At 43.9% G+C, this 21853-nt stretch overlaps 1 protein-coding gene across 1 annotated transcript; it reads left to right on the top strand.

Moving 5' to 3' along the window:
• Positions 1-129: 129 nt before the first annotated feature.
• Positions 130-21306, top strand: LOC135529524 (caspase recruitment domain-containing protein 11-like; the record flags this gene model as incomplete). The annotated part of the gene is made up of 10 exons (XM_064958211.1): positions 130-309; positions 1936-2063; positions 4403-4518; positions 5030-5114; positions 14187-14282; positions 14391-14508; positions 18774-18956; positions 19036-19160; positions 20630-20745; positions 20892-21306. Coding segments are annotated over 10 exons (1352 nt in total), but the record flags the coding sequence as incomplete, so codon positions are not given.
• Positions 21307-21853: the final 547 nt, after the last annotated feature.

Raw genomic sequence — 21853 nt, forward strand, 5'->3', positions numbered from 1 at the left:
AAGGTACCCTGAGGTGCCCTAACCCTAAGGTAAATACATTTGTTTAAAGTACAACCATTGAAATTTCCATAATATTGGCATGTTGAATAAAATGACTGGGCTCCGTATAAGGAATTAGTGGACCTACAGCTGTCTTCTTTTTGGCTCTGTTCCCCTTCCCTCTCTGTCATTGGCTGGTCCAGCTGGAGGGCTGTATCCGCGGGGAGAACCAGAGCATCTCGTTGGACACCTGCACCCAGGAGGAAGCCCATTGGACGATGCAACGTTGCTCTGGACCAATCCAACTGCACTACCGTGCCAACTATGATGGTACGTTCTTACACTGTAGACGTACACACACACACACAGGCAAACACACCATCCCCTAACAGCATTGTAAATCCCCTAACACCATTGTAAATCCCCTAACACCATTGTAAATCCCCTAACACCATTGTAAATAACACCATTGTAAATCCCCTAACACCATTGTAAATCCCTAACCCATTGTAAAAGAGTATTGTAAATCCCCTAACACCATTGTACATCCCCTAACACCATTGTAAATCTCCTAACACCATTGTAAATCCCCTAACACCATTGTACATCCCCTAACACCATTGTAAATCCCCCCTAACACCATTGTAAATCCCCTAACACCATTGTAAATCCCCTAACAGCATTGTAAATCCCCTAACACCATTGTAAATCCCCTAACAGTATTGTAAATCCCCTAACACCATTGTACATCCCCTAACACCATTGTAAATCCCCTAACACCATTGTAAATCCCCTAACACCATTGTAAATCCCCTAACACCATTGTAAATCCCCTAACACCATTGTAAATCCCCTAACAGCATTGTAGTGGTGGTTTTATCTGCATCTGTGCTGGACACCTGGACTAACCCTAACCCTAACCCTGGACACCTGGACTAACCCTAACCCTAACCTTGAACACCTGGACTAACCCTAACCCTAACCCTGAGGTACCCTAACCCTTACCCACTAACCCTAACCCTGGACACCTGGACTAACCCTAACCCTGGACACCTGGACTAACCCTAACCCTGGACACCTGGACTAACCCTAACCCTGAGGTACCCTAACCCTGAGATACCCAAACCCTTACCCACAAACCCTAACCCTGGACACCTGGACTAACCCTAACCCTGGACACCTGGACTAACCCTAACCCACTAACCCTAACCCACCTGGACTAACCCTAACCCTGGACACCTGGACTAACCCTAACCCTAACGCTGGACACCTGGACTAACCCTAACCCTGGACAACTGGACTAACCCTAAACCTGGACTAACCCTAACCCTGGACACCTGGACTAACCCTAACCCACTAACCCTAACCCACTAACCCTAACCCTGGACACCTGGACTAACCCTAACCCTGGACACCTGGACTAACCCTAACCCTGGACTAACCCTAACCCTGGACACCTGGACTAACCCTAACCCACTAACCCTAACCCACCTGGACTAACCCTAACCCTGGACACCTGGACTAACCCTAACCCTAACGCTGGACACCTGGACTAACCCTAGACAACTGGACTAACCCTAACCCTGGACTAACCCTAACCCTGGACACCTGGACTAACCCTAACCCACTAACCCACCTGGACTAACCCTAACCCTGGACGAACCCTAACCCTGGACACCTGGACTAACCCTAACCCTGGACACCTGGACTAACCCTAACCCTGGACACCTGGACTAACCCTAACCCTGGACACCTGGACTAACCCTAACCCACTAACCCTAACCCACCTGGACTAAACCTAACCCTAACCCTGGACACCTGGACTAACACTAACCATGGACACCTGGACTAACCCTAACCCTGGACACCTCACTTCACGCTCAGGCTTCAAACACAGATAAAAAACATTGTGCAATCTATTGTGTGTGTGTGTGTGTGTCTGTGTGTGTCTGTCAGGGTACCGGAGGCTGCAGAGGGATCTATCGGAGGGAACGGTGACGTCAGGAGACTCATTCTACATCAGAATCAACCTCAACATCTCTGGCCAATCAGACACCTGCTCCCTGAGCGTGCTTTGTGATGAGGTACCTGCTGACCCTAACCCTGTCATTTAGTAGACACTCTTACCCAGATCGATTTACAGTCAGTACATTCATCTGAAGATAGCTAAGTGAGACAACCACATATCTCAGTCATAGTAAGTACACTTTTCCTCAATAAGGTAACTATCAGCAAAGTCAGTGCAAGTGTTAGTTATTACCTCATATCAGTCTCATTCTGAAAGTCATTGACTTCATAAATCCTAGTCTAAATGATGATTCAGCGATACACAAATTGGCTTAATTATTTATCTACTAACTAACTAAACAATCACACAGAAATACATAAACACACACAGCTTAGGTTGAATTGATTACTAACATAATGCAATGAAAAGTCCCTAGTGGACTAACCCGATATGACGGCTGGTTACACAATGAAAAGTCCCTAGTGGACTAACCCGATATGACGGCTGGTTACACAATGAAAAGTCCCTAGTGGACTAACCCGATATGACGGCTGGTTACACAATGAAAAGTCCCTAGTGGACTAACCCGATATGACGGCTGGTTACACAATGAAAAGTCCCTAGTGGACTAACCCGATATGACGGCTGGTTACACAATGAAAGAGGTGGGGAGAGAAAGAGTGGGAGAAGGAGAGACATTGGAATGCAACTATCGTACATACAGTTGAATGATACGCTCACTGTAAATATGAATATTTAGTAAACTGACAACTGCTCAATCGGATTTAGAAGTGCAACATATATTTACGCTTAGCTGTCTTTGTCTGTCATCTCTCTGTTGAAACTACTCGATCCGTCTGTGACGAATAGTTTGACAGAAAGTCTCTGGTTGTGTAAGTCTCTGGTTGGCCTTAGAGGTCACAATGTCCTCAGTTGTAGTAGACATCTTTGTCTCTGAGTGTTCATTAGACTGGATACATCAGACGCACAGTGTTGAGATGGACATTTTATTTTCGTCTTGGGCGAGTTTCCTAGACTACATTACATGCAGAGCTGCAGGTGGTGCATGTCTTCTTCTTCTCTGTTGAGTTTCAGAGGGTCTTACCATTTCATAACATTCAGCTTACGCTGTCGGTCACACTGGTCTGTATTTAAATTGCAACCATTTCAACTTGTAGCCACCGCTCCAGGCTTTCTGGTCTAATCTAAATTTCGTTACTGTCACACCCTGACCATAGAGATCCCTTTATTCTCTATGTTTGTTTGGTCAGGGTGTGACTCGGGTGGGAAAGTCTATGCTTTCTGGTTCTTGTTTTTATCCGGGTATGATTCTCAATCAGGGACAGCTGTCTATCGTTGTCTCATTTGTGGGTTGTTGTCTTCGTTTAATGCATGTATAGCCTTATGGAGCTTCACGTTCGTTTTTGTTGTTTATTGTTTTGTTGGCGACTTTAAAAAAAAATTAAGAAAAGTGTACGCTGCACCTTGGTCCGGTCATTTCCAAGACGACGCTCGTCACAGTTACCAGTCCTTTTATGCACTCGCTTGGAGGGTGGTTCCATCACATTGCCACAATATCTGTGCTTACGTGGGCATGGTTACTGACTTGGCCAAAGTTATGAAAAAAATGATCACTGGTCTAATGTCCATTGCTCGTGTTTCTTGACCCAAGCAAGTCTCTTCTTATTATTGGTGTCCTTTAGTAGGGGTTTATTTGCAGCAATTCAACCATGAAGGCCTGATTCACAGTCTCCTCTGAACAGTTAATGTTGAGGTGTGTCTGTTACTTGAACTCTGTGAACCATTTATTTGGGCTGAAATTTCTGAGGCTGGTAACTCTAATGAACTTGGAGGTAACTCTGGGTCTTCCATTCCTGTGGTTGTCCACATGAGAGCCAGTTTCTTCATTGTTCTTGATGGTTTTTGCGACTGCACTTGAAGAAACTTTAAAAGTTTCCATCTCAAATATAAAATCTATTTTGATTTGTGTAACACTTTTTGGTTACTACTTGATTACATATGTCAATAGTCCTGTAGTCAATTCACTATTATTCTACAATGTAGAAATTAGTAAAAATAAAGAGAAACCCTTGAATGAGTAGGTGTTCTAAAACTTTTGACCGGTAGTGTACAATATACAATATATACAAGACATAATCTACAATATGTGCTTTGTGACGAGGTACATCAATCTACAATATGTAACGAGGTACCTGTTATTATCGTGTTGTTGTTGTTAGGGTTGATTGATTGCTTGGTTGTTTGGTTAATTTATTGTTTGAGTAATTGGTTGGATGATGTTTGATTATTTTATTGAATTAATGACTGGTTGATCGGTTGATAGGTTGATTGAGTGATTTATTGGTTGATTGATTGATTAAAATATTTATTTGATTGGTTGATTGATTGATTAAGGTGGTCCATGTCCTGGACACGATGCACCAGGGGAAGTGGGAGTGGCTTTGCTCCCGGGTCGAGGCCTACTCTGGAACCGACCTATCGGAAAAAGGCACCATCCCCTCTTACTCACGGTAAATACAGACTGCTATGGACTACTACACACTACTACATACTACAGACTACTACACACTACTACATACTACTCCAGATCATTACAGACTACTACATACCACTACATACTACTACAGAGTACTACGGACTACTACGGACTACTACAGACTACTACAGACTACTACAGACTACTACAGACTACTACAGACTACTACAGACTACTACAGACTACTACAGACTATTACAGACTATTACAGACTATTACAGACTATTACATACTACTACACAGTACTATAGAATACCAGATGAATACTTTCAAATACTGATCCAGAAGCTTGATGTAACATCAGACTACTACATTTCACCACAGACCTGTATGTGTGTGGTCTACAGGGCCCAGAAGTTGCTCCTGGAAAAGATGCAGAAGCTCGATACAACATCAGATTAGCAACCACTATAGATCACCACTGACCTGTGTGTGTGTGTGTCTGTGTGTGTGTGTGTGTGTCCGCACGCGTGTATGATCTACAGGGCCCAGCAGCTTCTCCTGGTAAAGATGCAGAAGCTGGTGTGTCGAGGAGGAAGAGAGGAGAATGACAGCCTGCGCAACTTCAAGGTATTAACTAGACCCTATTTTAACTAGACCCTATTTTAACTAGCCAGCTACCCCCTAACCGACTAGCAGCCTGCATAACCTCATGGTACTAACTAGCCCCTAATTAACTAGCCAACTTACCCCTAACTAACTAGCAGCCTACATAACATCATGGTACTAACTAGCCCCTAACTAACTAGCCAACTTACCCCCAACTAACTAGCAGCCTGCATAACCTCAGGGTAATAACTAGCTCGTAACTAACTAGCAGCCTGCATAACCTCAGGGTACTAACCAGCTCGTAACTAACTAGCAGCCTGCATAACCTCAGGGTACTAACTAGCCCCTAACTATCTAGCCTCTAACTATCTAGCCCCTAACTAACTAACCACTAAGTAACTAGCAGCCTGCATAACATCAGGGTACTAACTAGCCCCTATCTATCTAGCCTCTAACTATCTAGCCCCTAACTGACTAGCCACTAAGTAACTAGCAGCCTGCATAATATCAGGGTACTAACTAGCCCGTAACTACCTAGCCTCCAACTAACTAGCCCATAACCAACTAGCCCATAACCAACTAGCCCCTAAATAACTACTCCCTAACTTATTAGCAGTCTGCGTAACCTCAGGGTATAACTATCCCCTAACTAACTAGCCCCTAACTAACAAGCAGCCTGCATAACCTCAGGGTACTAACTAGCCCCTAACTATCTAGCCTCTAACTATTTAGCTAACTGACTAGCCACTAATAACTAGCAGCCCTAAACTATCTAGCCCCTAACTAGCAGTCCAACTAACTAGCCCATAACTAACTAGCCCCTAACTAACTACTCCCTAACTTATTAGCAGCCTGCATAACATCAGGGTACTAACTAGCCCCTAACTATCTAGCCTCTAACTATCTAGCCCCTAACTAACTAGCCACTAAGTAACTAGCAGCCTGCATAACATCAGGGTACTAACTAGCCCCTAACTATCTAGCCTCTAACTATTTAGCCCCTAACTGACTAGCCACTAAGTAACTAGCAGCCTGCATAATATCAGGGTACTAACTAGCCCGTAACTAACTAGCGCCCAACTAACTAGCCCATAACTAACTAGCCCCTAAATAACTACTCCCTAACTTATTAGCAGTCTGCTTAACCTCAGGGTACTAACTAGCCCCTAACTATCTAGCCTCTAACTATCTAGCCCCTAACTAACTAGCCACTAAGTAACTAGCAGCCTGCATAACATCAGGGTACTAACTAGCCCCTAACTATCTAGCCTCTAACTATCTAGCCCCTAACTGACTAGCCACTAAGTAACTAGCAGCCTGCATAACATCAGGGTGCTAACTAGCCCGTAACTAACTAGCCTCCAACTAACTAGCCCATAACCAACCAGCCCATAACTAACTATCCCCTAAATAACTACTCCCTAACTAACTAGCAGCCTGCATAACCTCAGGGTACTAACTAGCCCCTAGCTAATTAACCCCTAACTAACTAACTCCTATCTAACTAGCCCCTAACTTACTAGCCCCTAACTAATTTGCCTCTACCTAACTAGCCCCTAACCAACTAGCAGCCTGCATAACTTCAGGGTACTAATTAGCCCCTAACTACTGTAACTAGCATCTAACTAACTAGCTTCTAACTAACTTGTCTAACTAACTAGCCCCTAACTAACTTGTATCTAACTAACTAGCCCCTAACTAACTAGCCATTAAGTAACTGCCCTCTACCTAACTAGCCCCTAACTAACTACTCCCTAACTTATTAGCAGCCTGCATAACCTCAGGGTGTAACTAACCCATAACTAACTAACCCCTAACTAACTAGCAGCTTGCTTGACCTCAGGGTACTAACTACCCCTAACTAATTAGCCTCTAACTAACTAGCCCCTAACCCATTATCCCCTAACAAACAAACAATTTAGCATCAAACTAACCAACCAACTAGCTAACCAACTAACTAGTCCCCAACTAACTAACCTAGCTTCTATCTAACAAACTGTCTGAACAACTGACTGACTAACGTAACTGACTGACTAACTAAGGCCTAGATTCAATACGGACCATTACAGATCCACGTTGTAGTGTGCTTGACATTTAACCTTAAAAGCATCAACATATTTCAACTGCTAAAAGCCATTTTTGAGCCCTAAATCACCAACTGGGGCCATGTCTTACCCCTAAAACCCCAGCAGGGGTAATATTTGAGCCCTAAATCACCAACTGGGGCCATTTTGTACCCCTAAAGCCCCAACAGGGGTAATATTTGAGCCCTAAATCACCAACTGGGGCCATTTTGTACCCCTAAAGCCCCAGCAGGGGTAATAGTTGAGCCCTAAATCACCAACTGGGGCCATTTTGTACCCCTAAAGCCCCAACAAGGGTAATATTTGAGCCCTAAATCACCAACTGGGGCCATTTTGTACCCCTAAAGCCCCAACAAGGGTTATTTTCGAGTCCAAACTGTAAATGTCAAAATGACACTTTCTGTCACATAGTTACACTTTTTCTTTTATTAACCTTTGGTAACTGTAAATGGTTTAAATTCCTCCAAAATAATCATATATTTAAAAAATGGCACAGATTTATACTCACGTTTGATATACAAAAATGTTTTTGCATGTTTTTCATGCTTTGAACAGTTATTTTCATCTATTTCATCCATAGCAACTTGTTTCTGTTATTCATTCAATGTGTTGTGTTTCTGTGATTCTGTGAGGCTGAGAAATTGGCGATTGAGCTAATATGACGTTCCGGTACAACCTAAAATAGCCACCAATATGGGTGTTATAGGCGATACGGACACCATTGTTGTGGATGGCATACCAGAGTCTCCACATGAGGAGAAAGTGAGAAAAATGATCACTGAAAAGCTCCAGATGGGTCATAGGAAGATTGAGTTGGAGTGTAGGTCTGGAAAACCTGTAATGAGCCCAGGTGACAGACCCAGGCCGTTAGGGGTCAAGTTCCCAAGGTTCAAGGACAAGATATCTGTTCTGGAGAGAGACAAGAATTTGAGAGGAACCAACATCTTCTCCAAAGAGGACTTCTCTGAAACTGTGCGCCAGAGGAGGAAATAACTTATTGGCCGAGTCAGTGGCTTCAGATCAACATCATATATTACCATTCGGCCATCAGATTGGCCCCCAACGCTCCTTATAGGACACATCACTCTACAGTCCTCTGTAAACTGGTCATCTCTGTTAACCGTCAGATTGGCCCCCAACGCTCCTTATAGGACACATCACTCTACAGTCCTCTGTAAACTGGTCATCTCTGTTTACCGTCAGATTGGCCCCCAACGCTCCTTATAGGACACATCACTCTACAGTCCTCTGGTCATCTCTGTTAACCGTCAGATTGGCCCCCAACGCTCCTTATAGGACACATCACTCTACAGTCCTCGGTAAACTGGTCATCTCTGTTAACCGTCAGATTGGCCCCCAACGCTCCTTATAGGACACATCACTCTACAGTCCTCTGTAAACTGGTCATCTCTGTTAACCGTCAGATTGGCCCCCAACGCTCCTTATAGGACACATCACTCTACAGTCCTCTGTAAACTGGTCATCTCTGTTAACCGTCAGATTGGCCCCCAACGCTCCTTATAGGACACATCACTCTACAGTCCTCTGTAAACTGGTCATCTCTGTTAACCGTCAGATTGGCCCCCAACGCTCCTTATAGGACACATCACTCTACAGTCCTCTGTAAACTGGTCATCTCTGTTAACCGTCAGATTGGCCCCCAACGCTCCTTATAGGACACATCACTCTACAGTCCTCTGTAAACTGGTCATCTCTGTTAACCGTCAGATTGGCCCCCAACGCTCCTTATAGGACACATCACTCTACAGTCCTCTGTAAACTGGTCATCTCTGTTTACCGTCAGATTGGCCCCCAACGCTCCTTATAGGACACATCACTCTACAGTCCTCTGTAAACTGGTCATCTCTGTTAACCGTCAGATTGGCCCCCAACGCTCCTTATAGGACACATCACTCTACAGTCCTCTGTAAACTGGTCATCTCTGTTAACCGTCAGATTGGCCCCCAACGCTCCTTATAGGACACATCACTCTACAGTCCTCTGTAAACTGGTCATCTCTGTATACCCATCGCAAGACCCACTGGTTGATGCTTATTTATAAAACCCTCTTAGGCCTCACTCCCTCATATCTGGTAGCCTAGTGGTTAGAGTGTTGGACTAGTAAGTCCTCGGTAAACTGGTTGTTAAGTTCAAAACCCCCAAGCTGACAAGGTACAAACTCTGTCCTCGTTCTGGTCATCTCTGTTAACCGTCAGATTCACCCAACGTTCCTTAGGACACATCACTCTATTTAGTCCTCTGTAAACTGGTCATCTCTGTTAAATAATTGGTAAAATCCTTATAACACATCTACTACAGTCCTCATACAACTGGTCATCTCTGCCAGTCACATTATGTTAAAGGTCCCAAAGGACACATCCCTACAGTCCTCTGTAAACTGGTCATTCAGTTCGCTGCAGATTGGCCTGGAATGAGCTCCTTACAGGACACATCAAACTGGACAGTCCTTTATGGTCATCTCTCATTAAGACTCAATCATGGACACTCTTACTGACAGTTGTGACTCCTTTGTGTGATGTATCTGTTGTTAACCTTCTTGCCCTTTGTGCTGTTGACTGGACACATAATGTTTCTACCAGTTTTGTCTGTAAACTGGTCATCTCTGTTACCATCAGATTGTTGCCCCCAATGCTCCTTATAGGACACATCACTTACAGTCCTCTGTAAACTGGTCATGTTGTGTATACCCATCGCAAGACCCACTGGTTGATTTTTATTTATAAACCCCCGTCCCTTAGGAGGCTCATATCTGGTAGTACATCATGGTTAGAGTGTTGGACTAGTAACCGGAATGGTTGCAAGTTCAAAACCCCAGCTGACAAACAAATAGTCGTTCTGCCCCTGAACAGGCAGTTCACCCACTGGGGACCGTCATTGAAAATAAGGAATTTGTTCTTAACTGACTTGTCTAGTTAAATAAAGGTAAAATAAATAAAAAATCTACCCCAGGAACATACAACAGCCATTCTGCCAGTCACATTATGTTAAAGGTCCCCAAAGCAAACATCCCTGGGTCCCTGTCTTTTCAGTTCGCTGCAGTTAGAGACTGGAATGGGCTGCAACAAACACTCAAACTGGACAGTTTTATCTCAATCTCTTCATTCAAAGACTCAATCATGGACACTCTTACTGACAGTTGTGACTGCTTTGTGTGATGTATTGTTGATCTACCTTCTTGCCCTTTGTGCTGTTGACTGTGCCCAATAATGTTTGTACCATGTTTTGTGCTGCTACCGTGTTGTGTTGCTACCATGATGTGTTGTCATGTGATGCTGCCTTGCTATGTCTTAGGATTCTCTTTATGTAGTGTTGTGTCCTATATTTATATTGAATTTATTTTTTATTTTTAATCCCAGACCCCCGTCCCTGTAGGAGGCCTTTTGGTAGGACATCATTGTAAATAAAAATGTGTTCTTAACTAATGGGGATCCATAATAAACCCCAGGAAGAGTAGCTGCTGCCTTGGCAGGAACTAATGGGGACCCATAATAAACCCCAGGAAGAGTAGCTGCTGCCTTGGCAGGAACTAATGGGGACCCATAATAAACCCCAGGAAGAGTAGCTGCTGCCTTGGCAGGAACTAATGGGGACCCATAATAAACCAATGAACAAAGCCATCAGACATGTAGCTATGGGCTATCAACTCAGTTCCAAATTCTTCTGAAAGATGAACCGTTCAACTTGGCATAGAGACATTGACTGGAATCTAAATACTGGATGTATTTAAATTGTTGTTATTTTTTTAATAGTGGCTGTGTCACGCCCTGACCTTAGTGATCCTTATTATTCTCTATGTTTGGTTAGGTCAGGGTGTGACTCGGGTGAGAAAGTCTGTTTTCTATTTCTTTGTTTTTGGCCGTGTGTGGTTCCCAATCAGAAGCAGCTGTCTATCGTTGTCTCTGATTGGGGATCACATATCTGTTCTGTCTGTTACCTGACAGAACTGTTCGCTTTGTTATTTTGTTAGAGTGTTTTTTGATAATAAAAATCATGAATACTTTCCACGCTGCGCTTTGGTCCACTCCTTTCGACGACAGCCATTACAGAAGACCCCACCACCAAAGAACCAAGCAGCGTGGCCAGAAGGAGCAGGGATCCTGGGGGAAAAGGGACATCCTGGACCTGGGAAGCAGACCCTGCCATGGAAGCAGGCGGAGGCAGGGAGTGAGGAACGGTGACGATACGAGGAGTTAAGACAATGACGGAAGCCCGAGAGACAGCTCCAACAATTTTTGGATTTAGGGTTTGGACCTGAGCCAACTCCCTGTGCTTACTGTGGGGAGCGTGTGACCAGTCAGGCACCATGTTATGCGGTGATGCGTGCGCATTCACATCCCGGTGCGCTCTGTTCCAACTCAGAACGGTTTTTGATAATAAAAATCATGAACACTTTCCACGCTGCACTTTGGTCCACTCCTGTCGACGAGAGCAGTTACAGGCTGCCACGCCCCCGAGGTGCCATATTTGGTCCACTCCTGTGCCATATTTGGTCCACTCCTGTCGAGAGCCGTTACAGGCTGCCACGCCCTCCATATCTCTATATGTTCAAGGTACATACATCTACAGTGCCTTCGGAAAGAATTCCAACCCCTTGATGTTACAGCCTTATTCTGAAATGGATAAAATAAATAAAAATCCTCATCATTCTACACACAAGACCCGATAATGACAAAGCGAAAACAGGTTCTTAGAAATGTTTGCAAAAATATAAAAAACATAAATACCTTACTTATATGAGTATTCAGACCCTTTGCTCTGAGACTCGAAATTGAGCTCAGGTGCATCCTGATTCCATTTGTATTTATTATAGATCCCTCCTGCCTTGGCAGCAGCTACTCATCCTGGGGCCCAGCAAAATTAAGGCAGTTTATACAATTTTAAAAACATTACAATACATTCTCCGATTTCACAACACACTGTTTGCCCTCAGGCCCCTACTCCACCACTACCACATATGTACAGTACAAAATCCATGTTTACGTGCGTGTATAGTGTGTATGTATGCATGTGTCTGTGCCTATGTTTGTGCTGCTTCACAGTCCCCACTGTTCCATAAGGTGTTTTTATTCTGTTTTTGAAATCTAATTTTACTGCTTGTATCATGACTCTATGTAATACCGTGTGCCTCCCATAGTCTGTTCTGGACTTGAGGACTGTGAGGAGACCTCTTGTGGCATGTCTTGTGGGGTATGCATGGGTGTTGCAGTCCTTTCAGTTGCTGTAGTAGCTGACATGTATAGAGTTGAGTCATTCACATACATAGACACTCTGGCTTTAATCAAAGCCAGTGGCATGTCATTAGTAAAGATTTTCTTTTAAGTAAATGGGCCTAGACAGCTGCCCTGGGGAATTCCTGAATCTACATAGATTATAAAAATAATTATAATATTTAACCTTTATTTAACCAGGTAGGCCAGTTGAGAACAAGTTCTAATTTACAACTGTGACCTGCCAAGATAAAGCAAAGCAAAGCAACAAAAACAACAACACTGAGTTACACATGGGACAAACAAATGTAGTCAATAACGTAATATAAAAATATATATACAGTGTGTGCAAATGTAGTAGGATTAGTGAGATAATAAATAGGTCATAGTGGCAAAATATTTACAATTTAGCATTAACACTGGAGTGATAGATGTGCAGAAGATGTAGAAATACTGGGGTGCAAAAGAGCAACAAAAATCATAACAATGTGGGGATGAGGTAGTTGGATGGGCTATTTACAGATGGCTGTGTACAGGTGCAGTGATCGGTAAGCTGCTCTGACAGCTGTTGCTTAAAGTGAGGGAGATATAAGTCTCCAGCTTCAGTGATTTTTGCAATTCGTTCCAGTCATTGGCAGCAAAGAACTGGAAGGAAAGGTGGCCAAACGAGAGCATGCATTTAGTTTTACTAGCAGGCCACGGAAGAAGTGTTGTATGGCATTGAAGCTCGTTTGAAGGTTTGTTAACACAGTGTTCAAAGAATGGCCAAATGTATACAGAATGGTGTTGTCTGGGTAGAAGTGGATCAGAGAATCACCAGCAGCAAGAGCGACAATGATATATACAGAGAAAAGAGTTGGCCAGAGAATTGAATCCTGTGGCACCCCCATAGAGACTGCCAGAGGTCCGGACAACAGGCCCTCCAATTTGACACACTGAACTCTATCTGAGAAGTAGTTAGTGAAGTAGTCATTTGAGAAACCAAGGCTATTGAGTCTTGCAGAGAAGAATGCGGTGATTGACAGAGTTGAAAGCCTTGGCCAGGTCGATGAAGACGACTGCACCTTGAGCGTGGCTGAGGTGCACCCATGACCAGCTCGGAAACCAGATTGCATAGTGGAGAATGTATGGTGGGATTTGAAATGGTCGGTGATCTGTTTATTAACTTGGCTTTCGAAGATTTTAGAAAGGCAGGGCAGGATGGATATAGGTCTGTAACAGTTTGGGTCTAAGGTGTCTCCCCTTTGAAGAGGGGGATTACCGCGGCAGCTTTCCAATCTTTGGGGATCTCAGACAATACGAAATAGAGGTTGAATAGGCTAGTAATAGGGGTTGCAACAAATTTTGAGGATAATTTTTTAGAAAGAGAGGGTCCAGATTGTCTAGTCCAGCTGATTTATAGGGATCCTGATTTTGCAGCTCTTTCAGAACATCAGCTGTTTGGATTTGAGTGAAGCGGGGGGGGGGGGAGCATGGCCAGCCGTAGAAAAATGCTGACTAAATTGCTTGGAGTAACCCTGGATTGTAAACTGTCATGGTCAAAACATATCAAATCAAATTTATTTATATAGCCCTTCGTACATCAGCTGATATCTCAAAGTGCTGTACAGAAACCCAGCCTAAAACCCCAAACAGCAAGCAATGCAGGTGTAGAAGCACGGTGGCTAGGAAAAACTCCCTAGTTTTATCAACCCTTAATAACCGTGAGCTAACTACATGTAATCACCTTGAACTGTCTTGATGTGTTGTTGATAACATGTGTTGTTGTTTATGTTGTGTAGAACAGCTTACAGCCTGAAGAGTCCAGCCTGTCCTCAGACCCCAAATCCAGTCCTCGCATGTCCAGAGCTAGCGTCTTCATCACACAGATACTACAGGTAACACACACACACACACACACACACACACACACACACACACACACACACACACACACCCATCTCCTCAGTAAAGTGCAGTGTGTGTGTGCATGTGTGTGTGCGTAGTTTGTCAGCAGGGTGGATAATAAGTATAAGCGTACGAACAGCAGTGAGCGTGTTCGCATTGTGAGCTCAGGAAACCCAACGCTGCCCAGACCAGGCTTCGAAACCCTGAGACAGGATGGTAAGCCCTACACCCTACACCCTAAACACTACACAGTGCAGAACACCCAACGCTGCCCAGACCAGGCTTCGAAACCCTGAGACAGGATGGTAAGCCCTACACCCTACACCCTAAACACTACACAGTGCAGAAAACCCAACGCTGCCCAGACCAGGCTTCGAAACCCTGAGACAGGATGGTAAGCCCTACACCCTAAACACTACACAGTGCAGAACACCCAACGCTGCCCAGACCAGGCTTCAAAACCCTGAGACAGGATGGTAAGCCCTACACCCTACACCCTAAACACTACACAGTGCAGAACACCCAACGCTGCCCAGACCAGGCTTCGAAACCCTGAGACAGGATGGTAAGCCCTACACCCTACACCCTAAACACTACACAGTGCAGAAACCTTTAACGCTGCCCAGACCAGGCTTCCAAACCCTGAGACAGGATGGTAAGCCCTACACCCTACACCCTAAACACTACACAGTGCAGAACACCCAACGCTGCCCAGACCAGGCTTCAAAACCCTGAGACAGGATGGTTTCCCTACACCCTAAACACTACACAGTGCAGAACACCCAACACTGCCCAGACCAGGCTTCGAAACCCTGAGACAGGATGGTAAGCCCACACCTATACCCTAAACACTGTTACACAGTGCAGAACACCCAACGCTGCCCAGACCAGGCTTCAAAACCCTGAGACAGGTTTCTACAAACTCACACTACCATAAACACACACCTATACAGGCTTAAACCTGAGACAGGATTTCTCTACTCATAAATATACACACCACCTAAACCTACATCCTACCATAAACCTATATCCTACCATAAACCTTTAACCTACCATAAACCTACATCCTACCATAAACCCTACCTATACCCTATATCCTACCATAAATATATACATCACACCACACCTATACACTACACCTGTTTCTCTCTCATATATATACACACACACATACACTACACCTGTTTCTCTCTCATATATATACACACACACCTATACACTACACCTGTTTCTCTCTCATATATATACACACACACCTATACACTACACCTGTTTCTCTCTCATATATACACACACACACCTATACACTACACCTGTTTCTCTCTCATATATATATATATATGCTGTATATTATTATACACCCTACACCCCGTTTCTCTCTTTCTCTATACACACACCAACAGTGGGGAGAACAAGTATTTGATACACTGCCAATTTAGCAATTTTTCCTACTTACAAAGCATGTAGAGGTAATTTTTATCATAGGTACACTTCAACTGTGAGAGACGGTATCTAAAACAAAAATCCAGAAAATCACTATGATTTTTAAGTAATTAATTTGCATTTTATTGCATGACATAAGTATTTGATCACCTACCAACCAGTAAGGTTTCCGGCTCTCACAGATCTGTTCGTTTTTCTTTAAGAAGCCCTCCTGTTCTCCACTCATTACCTGTATTAACTGCACCTGTTTGAACTCGTTACCTGTATAAAAGACACCTGTCCACACACTCAATCAAACAGACTCCAACCTCTCCACAATGGCCAAGACCAGAGAGCTGTGTAAGGACTTCAGGGATAAATTGGAGACCTGCACAAGGCTGGGATGGGCTACAGGAAAATAGGCAAGCAGCTTGGTGAGAAGGCAACAACTGTTGGCGCAATTATTAGAAAATGGAAGAAGTTCAAGATGACGGTTAATCACGCTCGGTCTGGGGCTCCGTGCAAGATCTCACCTCATGGGGCATCAATGATCATGAAGAAGGTGAAGGATCAGCCCAGAACTACACGGCAGGACCTGGTCAATGACCTGAAAAGAGCTGGGACCCAGTCTCAAAGAAAACCATTAGTAACACACTACACACTAAAATAACACATCCTAGATCTGAATGAATGAAATATTCTTACTAAATACTTTTTTCTTTACATAGTTGAATGTGCTGACAACAAAATCACACAAAAATGATCGATGGAAATCAAATTTATCAACCCATGGAGGTCTGGATTAAAGTGGAAAACCACACTACAGGCTGATCCAACTTTGATGTAATGTCCTTAAAACAAGTCAAAATGAGGCTCAGTAGTGTGTGTGTGTGGGCTCCACGTGCCTGTATGACCTCTCTACAACGCCTGGGCATGCTCCTGATGAGGTGGCGGATGGTCTCCTGAAGGATCTCCTCCCAGACCTGGACGAAAGCATCCGCCAACTCCTGGACAGTCTGTGGTGCAACGTGGAGTTGGTGGATGGAGCGAGACATGATGTCCCAGATGTGCTCAATTGGATTCAGGTCTGGGGAACGGGCGGGCCAGTCCATAGCATCAATGCCTTCCTCTTGCAGGAACTGCTGACACACTCCAGCCACATGAGGTCTAGCATTGTCTTGCATTAGGAGGAACCCAGGGCCAACCGCACCAGCATATGGTCTCACAAGGGGTCTGAGGATCTCATCTCAGTACCTAATGGCAGTCAGGCTACCTCTGGCGAGCACATGGAGGGCTGTGCGGCCCCCCAAAGAAATGCCACCCCACACCATGACTGACCCACCGCCAAACCGGTCATGCTGGAGGATATTGCAGGCAGCAGAACGTTCTCCACGGTGTCTCCAGACTGTCACGTCTGTCACATGTGCCCAGTGTGAACCTGCTTTCATCTGTGAAGAGCACAGGGCGCCAGTGGCGAATTTGCAAATGAAAAACTTCCTGCATGGTGTTGGGCTGTAAGCACAACTCCCACCTGTGGACGTCGGGCCCTCATGGAGTCTGTTTCTGACCGTTTGAGCAGACACATGCACATTTGTGGCCTGCTGGAGGTCATTTTGCAAAGCTCTGGCAGTGCTCCTCCTGCTCTTCATTGCACAAAGGTGGAGGTAGCGGTCCTGCTGCTGGGTTGTTGCCCTTCTCCACGTCTCCTGATGTACTGGCCTGTCTCCTGGTAGCGCCTCCATGCTCTGGACACTACGCTGACAGACACAGCAAACCTTCTTGCCACAGCTCGCATTGATGTGCCATCCTGGATGAGCTGCACTACCTGAGCCACTTGTGTGGGTTGTAGACTCCGTCTCATGTTACCACTAGAGTGAAAGCATCGCCAGCATTCAAAAGTGACCAAAACATCAGCCAGGAAGCATAGGAACTGAGAAGTGGTCTGTGGTCCCCACCTGCAGAACCACTCCTTTATTGGGGGTGTCTTGCTAATTGCCTATAATTTCCACCTGTTGTCTATTCCATTTGCACAACAGCATGTGAAATTTATTGTCAATCAGTGTTGCTTCCTAAGTGGACAGTTTGACTTCACAGAAGTTTGATTGACTTGGAGTTACATTGTGTTGTTTAAGTGTTCCCTATATATATACACACACTGCTCAAAAAAATAAATAAAGGGAACACTTAAACAACACAATGTAACTCCAAGTCAATCAAACTTCTGTGAAGTCAAACACATATATATATATATATATATATACACACACACAGTGGGGCAAAAAAAGTATTTAGTCAGCCACCAATTGTGCAAGTTCTCCCACTTAAAAAGATGAGAGAGGCCTGTAATTGTCATCATAGGTACACTTCAACTATGAAAGACAAAATTAGGGAAATAAATCTAGAAAATCACATTGTAGGATTTTTAACCTCCTTCCATCAGCAAGGGCATTGAAGGTGAAACGTGGCTGGGTCTTTCAGCATGACAATGATCCCAAACACACCGCCCTTGCAACGAAGGAGTGGCTTCGTAATAAGCATTTCAAGGTCCCGGAGGGGCCTAGCCAGTCTCCAGATCTCAACCCCATAGAAAATCTTTGGAGGGAGTTGAAAGTCTGTGTTACCCAGCAACAGCCCCAAAACATCACTGCTCTAGAGGAGATCTGCATGGAGGAATGGGCCAAAATACCAGCAACAGTGTGTGAAAACCTTGTGAAGACTTACAGACAACGTTTGACCTCTGTCATGGCCAACAAAGGGTATATAACAATGTATTGAGATAAACTTTTGTTATTGACCAAATACTTATTTTCCACCATAATTTGCAAATAAATTCATTAAAAATCCTACAATGTGATTTTCTGTTTTTTTTTCTCATTTTGTCTGTCATTGTTGAAGTGTACCTATGATGAAAATTACAGGCCTCTCTCATCTTTTTAAGTGGGAGAACTTGCACAATTGATTGCTGACTAAATACTTTTTTGCCCCACTTTATGCTGTATATTATTATACACTCTACACCCTGTACCCTTTACAATGTGTGTGTGTGTGTGTGTGTGAAGACTGTGCAGACCCATACAGTGATGTGAGTAGGAGTGTGAACCTGGTTCCGTACAGCCTGGTCTCCCCTCAGCGGGTCCAGAGGAAGAGGCCGGTTCTGATCAGTCCAAACAGTCTGGCCCGGACCATTATACAGAAGATACTCAACATGGGTGGAGCCATGGACTTCAACATCTGCAAACCAGGTCGGGTTGTGTGTGTGTGCGTGTGTGTGTGTTTATTAATATAATATAACAAAATAATATTAAAGGTAATGTATTCCAGATGTCCTAACTAAAGAAGAGTTCTTAATGAGACAGAGGATTGAACCCATCATCTCCTCCAGAGAGAAGAACACCAACACCTACGAGGTTGTCTCTCCTGAGAACATAGAGGCTGTTGCTGCAAAGGTACATACTATTTTACATCTTGACTGATTTATTTTATAGAACCTTTATTTTAGCAGGGAGTCCCATTGAGACCAAGGCCTCTTTTCTAATACCACGTAATAAAACCACACAATATTACAAGCAATTTAAGAAGAAAACACATTCCTCAATAATGAGGTCCTTCATTTTAAAGAGCGACTGCATTTAAAAAAAAGCAACAAATCCCCGAAGTGTAAATAGGATCCTTTAGGTCAGAAAGTCTCGTCTGAAACGGAGTTTGGAACATCCGTGCGTCACAACGGGTAAATGAATGTTGGGTTTCTATCTAATAGCATAGACAGTGAGACAGACCTGCCCAGCAGCTCCAACTTGGTTACATAAGACGACACGTCGCCCATTTCTTTACTTGAGAAATACTGCACCTTCGTTAGATGTAATAATTTTGCAACTAAAACATCCTTGGCAAAAACAGATTTCTTAAATTGTCTTAGATTCATTCTGGGGGGTTTTGAGTGAAATAGGCTTCTGCATCTACAGTGGCTCAAGGGGGACAAACATCATTAACCAAACGCAGAATCGGTCAGGAAAACTATTTTCTAATGAACAACAGAAAAACACACGTGCCAATCGGTTGTTCAGTAGTTTAACAACTTGAACTGCCCTGGAGGCCCAGGAGCATCAAGGTGCAGAGAGCTCTGCAATTACATCTGCTAAACATGTATATGCAACCAACATGTTTAATTTGATAATTTCATACACTGTTGCAAAAAAACAAAGCAGATTCCCCTAATTCTGTAGTTAACCATCCCTGTGGCCAGGTCTGGTGACTCGTATGTCACTCATTTAACAGTGAAGTAAGGTATGGAGGAAGTTTTCACAAGAGGGCTTTCTAAACAAAAACATTGAATCAAGTCACATCTAATTTAATTTGTCACATGTACCGAATACAACAAATGTAGACTACCAGCCAATGCACAGAAAAATCTGCAATATTTATATTTACCATGTCCTTGTTCAGCCACTATTGAAGTACATTTTGAAGCTAGAAAAGATCTAAGCTGAGTGTTGATTGAAGATTCTAAAATGTTCGCTAGACAGTTTAGAGATCAGGAGATCATTACTCAGGGGTCATCACATGGGCAGCCTTCCAGAAACCTGAGTGACAAGACGGTTTAGAGATCAGGAGATCATTACTCAGGGGTCATCACATGGGCAGCCTTCCAGAAACATGAGTGACAAGACGGTTTAGAGATCATTACTCAGGGGTCATCCCCTTGGTAGAGAGGGAGCACATGGGCAGCCTTCCAGAAACATGATTGGATTTAAATCAGTGTATTTTAGTATTTTCAAATACATGCCAGTACTTTCCAAGTGTATTTCCAAGTACATTCCAATATTCAACTACTTGTTCAATTTGTTCATTTGGAAATGTATATGAAAGTAATTGAGATATTTGAAATAGTATTTGAACCCAGGTCTGTTGTGTGCAGGGTAAACACTGTTTGATGGAGGCTGACGTGAGCTGTGTTAAAGACCTTTTGAGGAGAGAGATCTACCCAATCATCATCCACATCAAGATCTGTGACAAGAACATCAGGAAGCTAAGGTACTCTGACCTCTAACCCCTTGCATCTGTCTCCTACAGGAAGCTGTCCTTGCGTGTGGACAGTGAGGAAGAGTTTGTCAGAGTGTGTCGGAGCAGAGAGAGAGAGCTGGAGAGTGTTCCTAACCCCTCACCCCTGTCTCCAACAGGAAGCTGCCCCTTCGTGTGGACAGTGAGGAGGAGTTTGTCAGAGTGTGTCGGAGCAGAGAGAAAGAGCTGGAGAGTGTTCCGTGTCTCTATGCGTGTCTGGAGCCTGAGGAATGGGCTGGGCCTGATGACCTCATCAGAGTGGTGAAAGACAGAATCCAGGAGGAACAGAGGAAGACTGTCTGGGTGGAACAAGACCTGCTGTAACACCCACAGATTAATGCATACACACACACACACACACAAGGTGGGCAAGATGGCAACGCTGGGTTAGATGCCACAAAATAGTTGGGAGTCCCCAGTAGGGGCTGCGCACAATTGGCCCAGCGTCGTCCTGGTTTGGCTGGGGTACGCCGTCATTGTAAATAGCAATTTGTTCTTAACTGACATGCCCAGTTAAGTAAAGGTTAAATAAAATACACAAAATAAACACAATTTGTTGAGAGGCATTTAAATGTCACATTGGGTGGTAGTCAGCATTTCATTATTATGTCACATTGGGTGAACCTGTAGTCAGCATTTCATTATTATGTCACATTGGGTGAACCTGTAGTCAGCATTCCATTATTATGTCATTGGGTGAACCTGTAGTCAGCATTCCATTATTAATTATTATGTCACATTGGGTGAACCTGTAGTCAGCATTCCATTATTATGTCACATTGGGTGAACCTGTAGTCAGCATTCCATTATTATGTCACATTGGGTGAACCTGTAGTCAGCATTCCATTATTATGTCACATTGGGTGAACCTATTATGTCACATTGGGTGAACCTTCCATTATTATGTCACATTGGGTGAACCTGTAGTCAGCATTCCATTATTATGTCACATTGGGTGAACCTGTAGTCAGCATTCCATTATTATGTCACATTGGGTGAACCTGTAGTCAGCATTCCATTATTATGTCATTGGGTGAATTCAGGTGAACCTGTAGTCAGCATTCCATTATTATGTCACATT

Source organism: Oncorhynchus masou, unplaced genomic scaffold, assembly GCF_036934945.1.
Source record: "Oncorhynchus masou masou isolate Uvic2021 unplaced genomic scaffold, UVic_Omas_1.1 unplaced_scaffold_1177, whole genome shotgun sequence".
Classification (NCBI taxonomy): domain Eukaryota; kingdom Metazoa; phylum Chordata; class Actinopteri; order Salmoniformes; family Salmonidae; genus Oncorhynchus; species Oncorhynchus masou.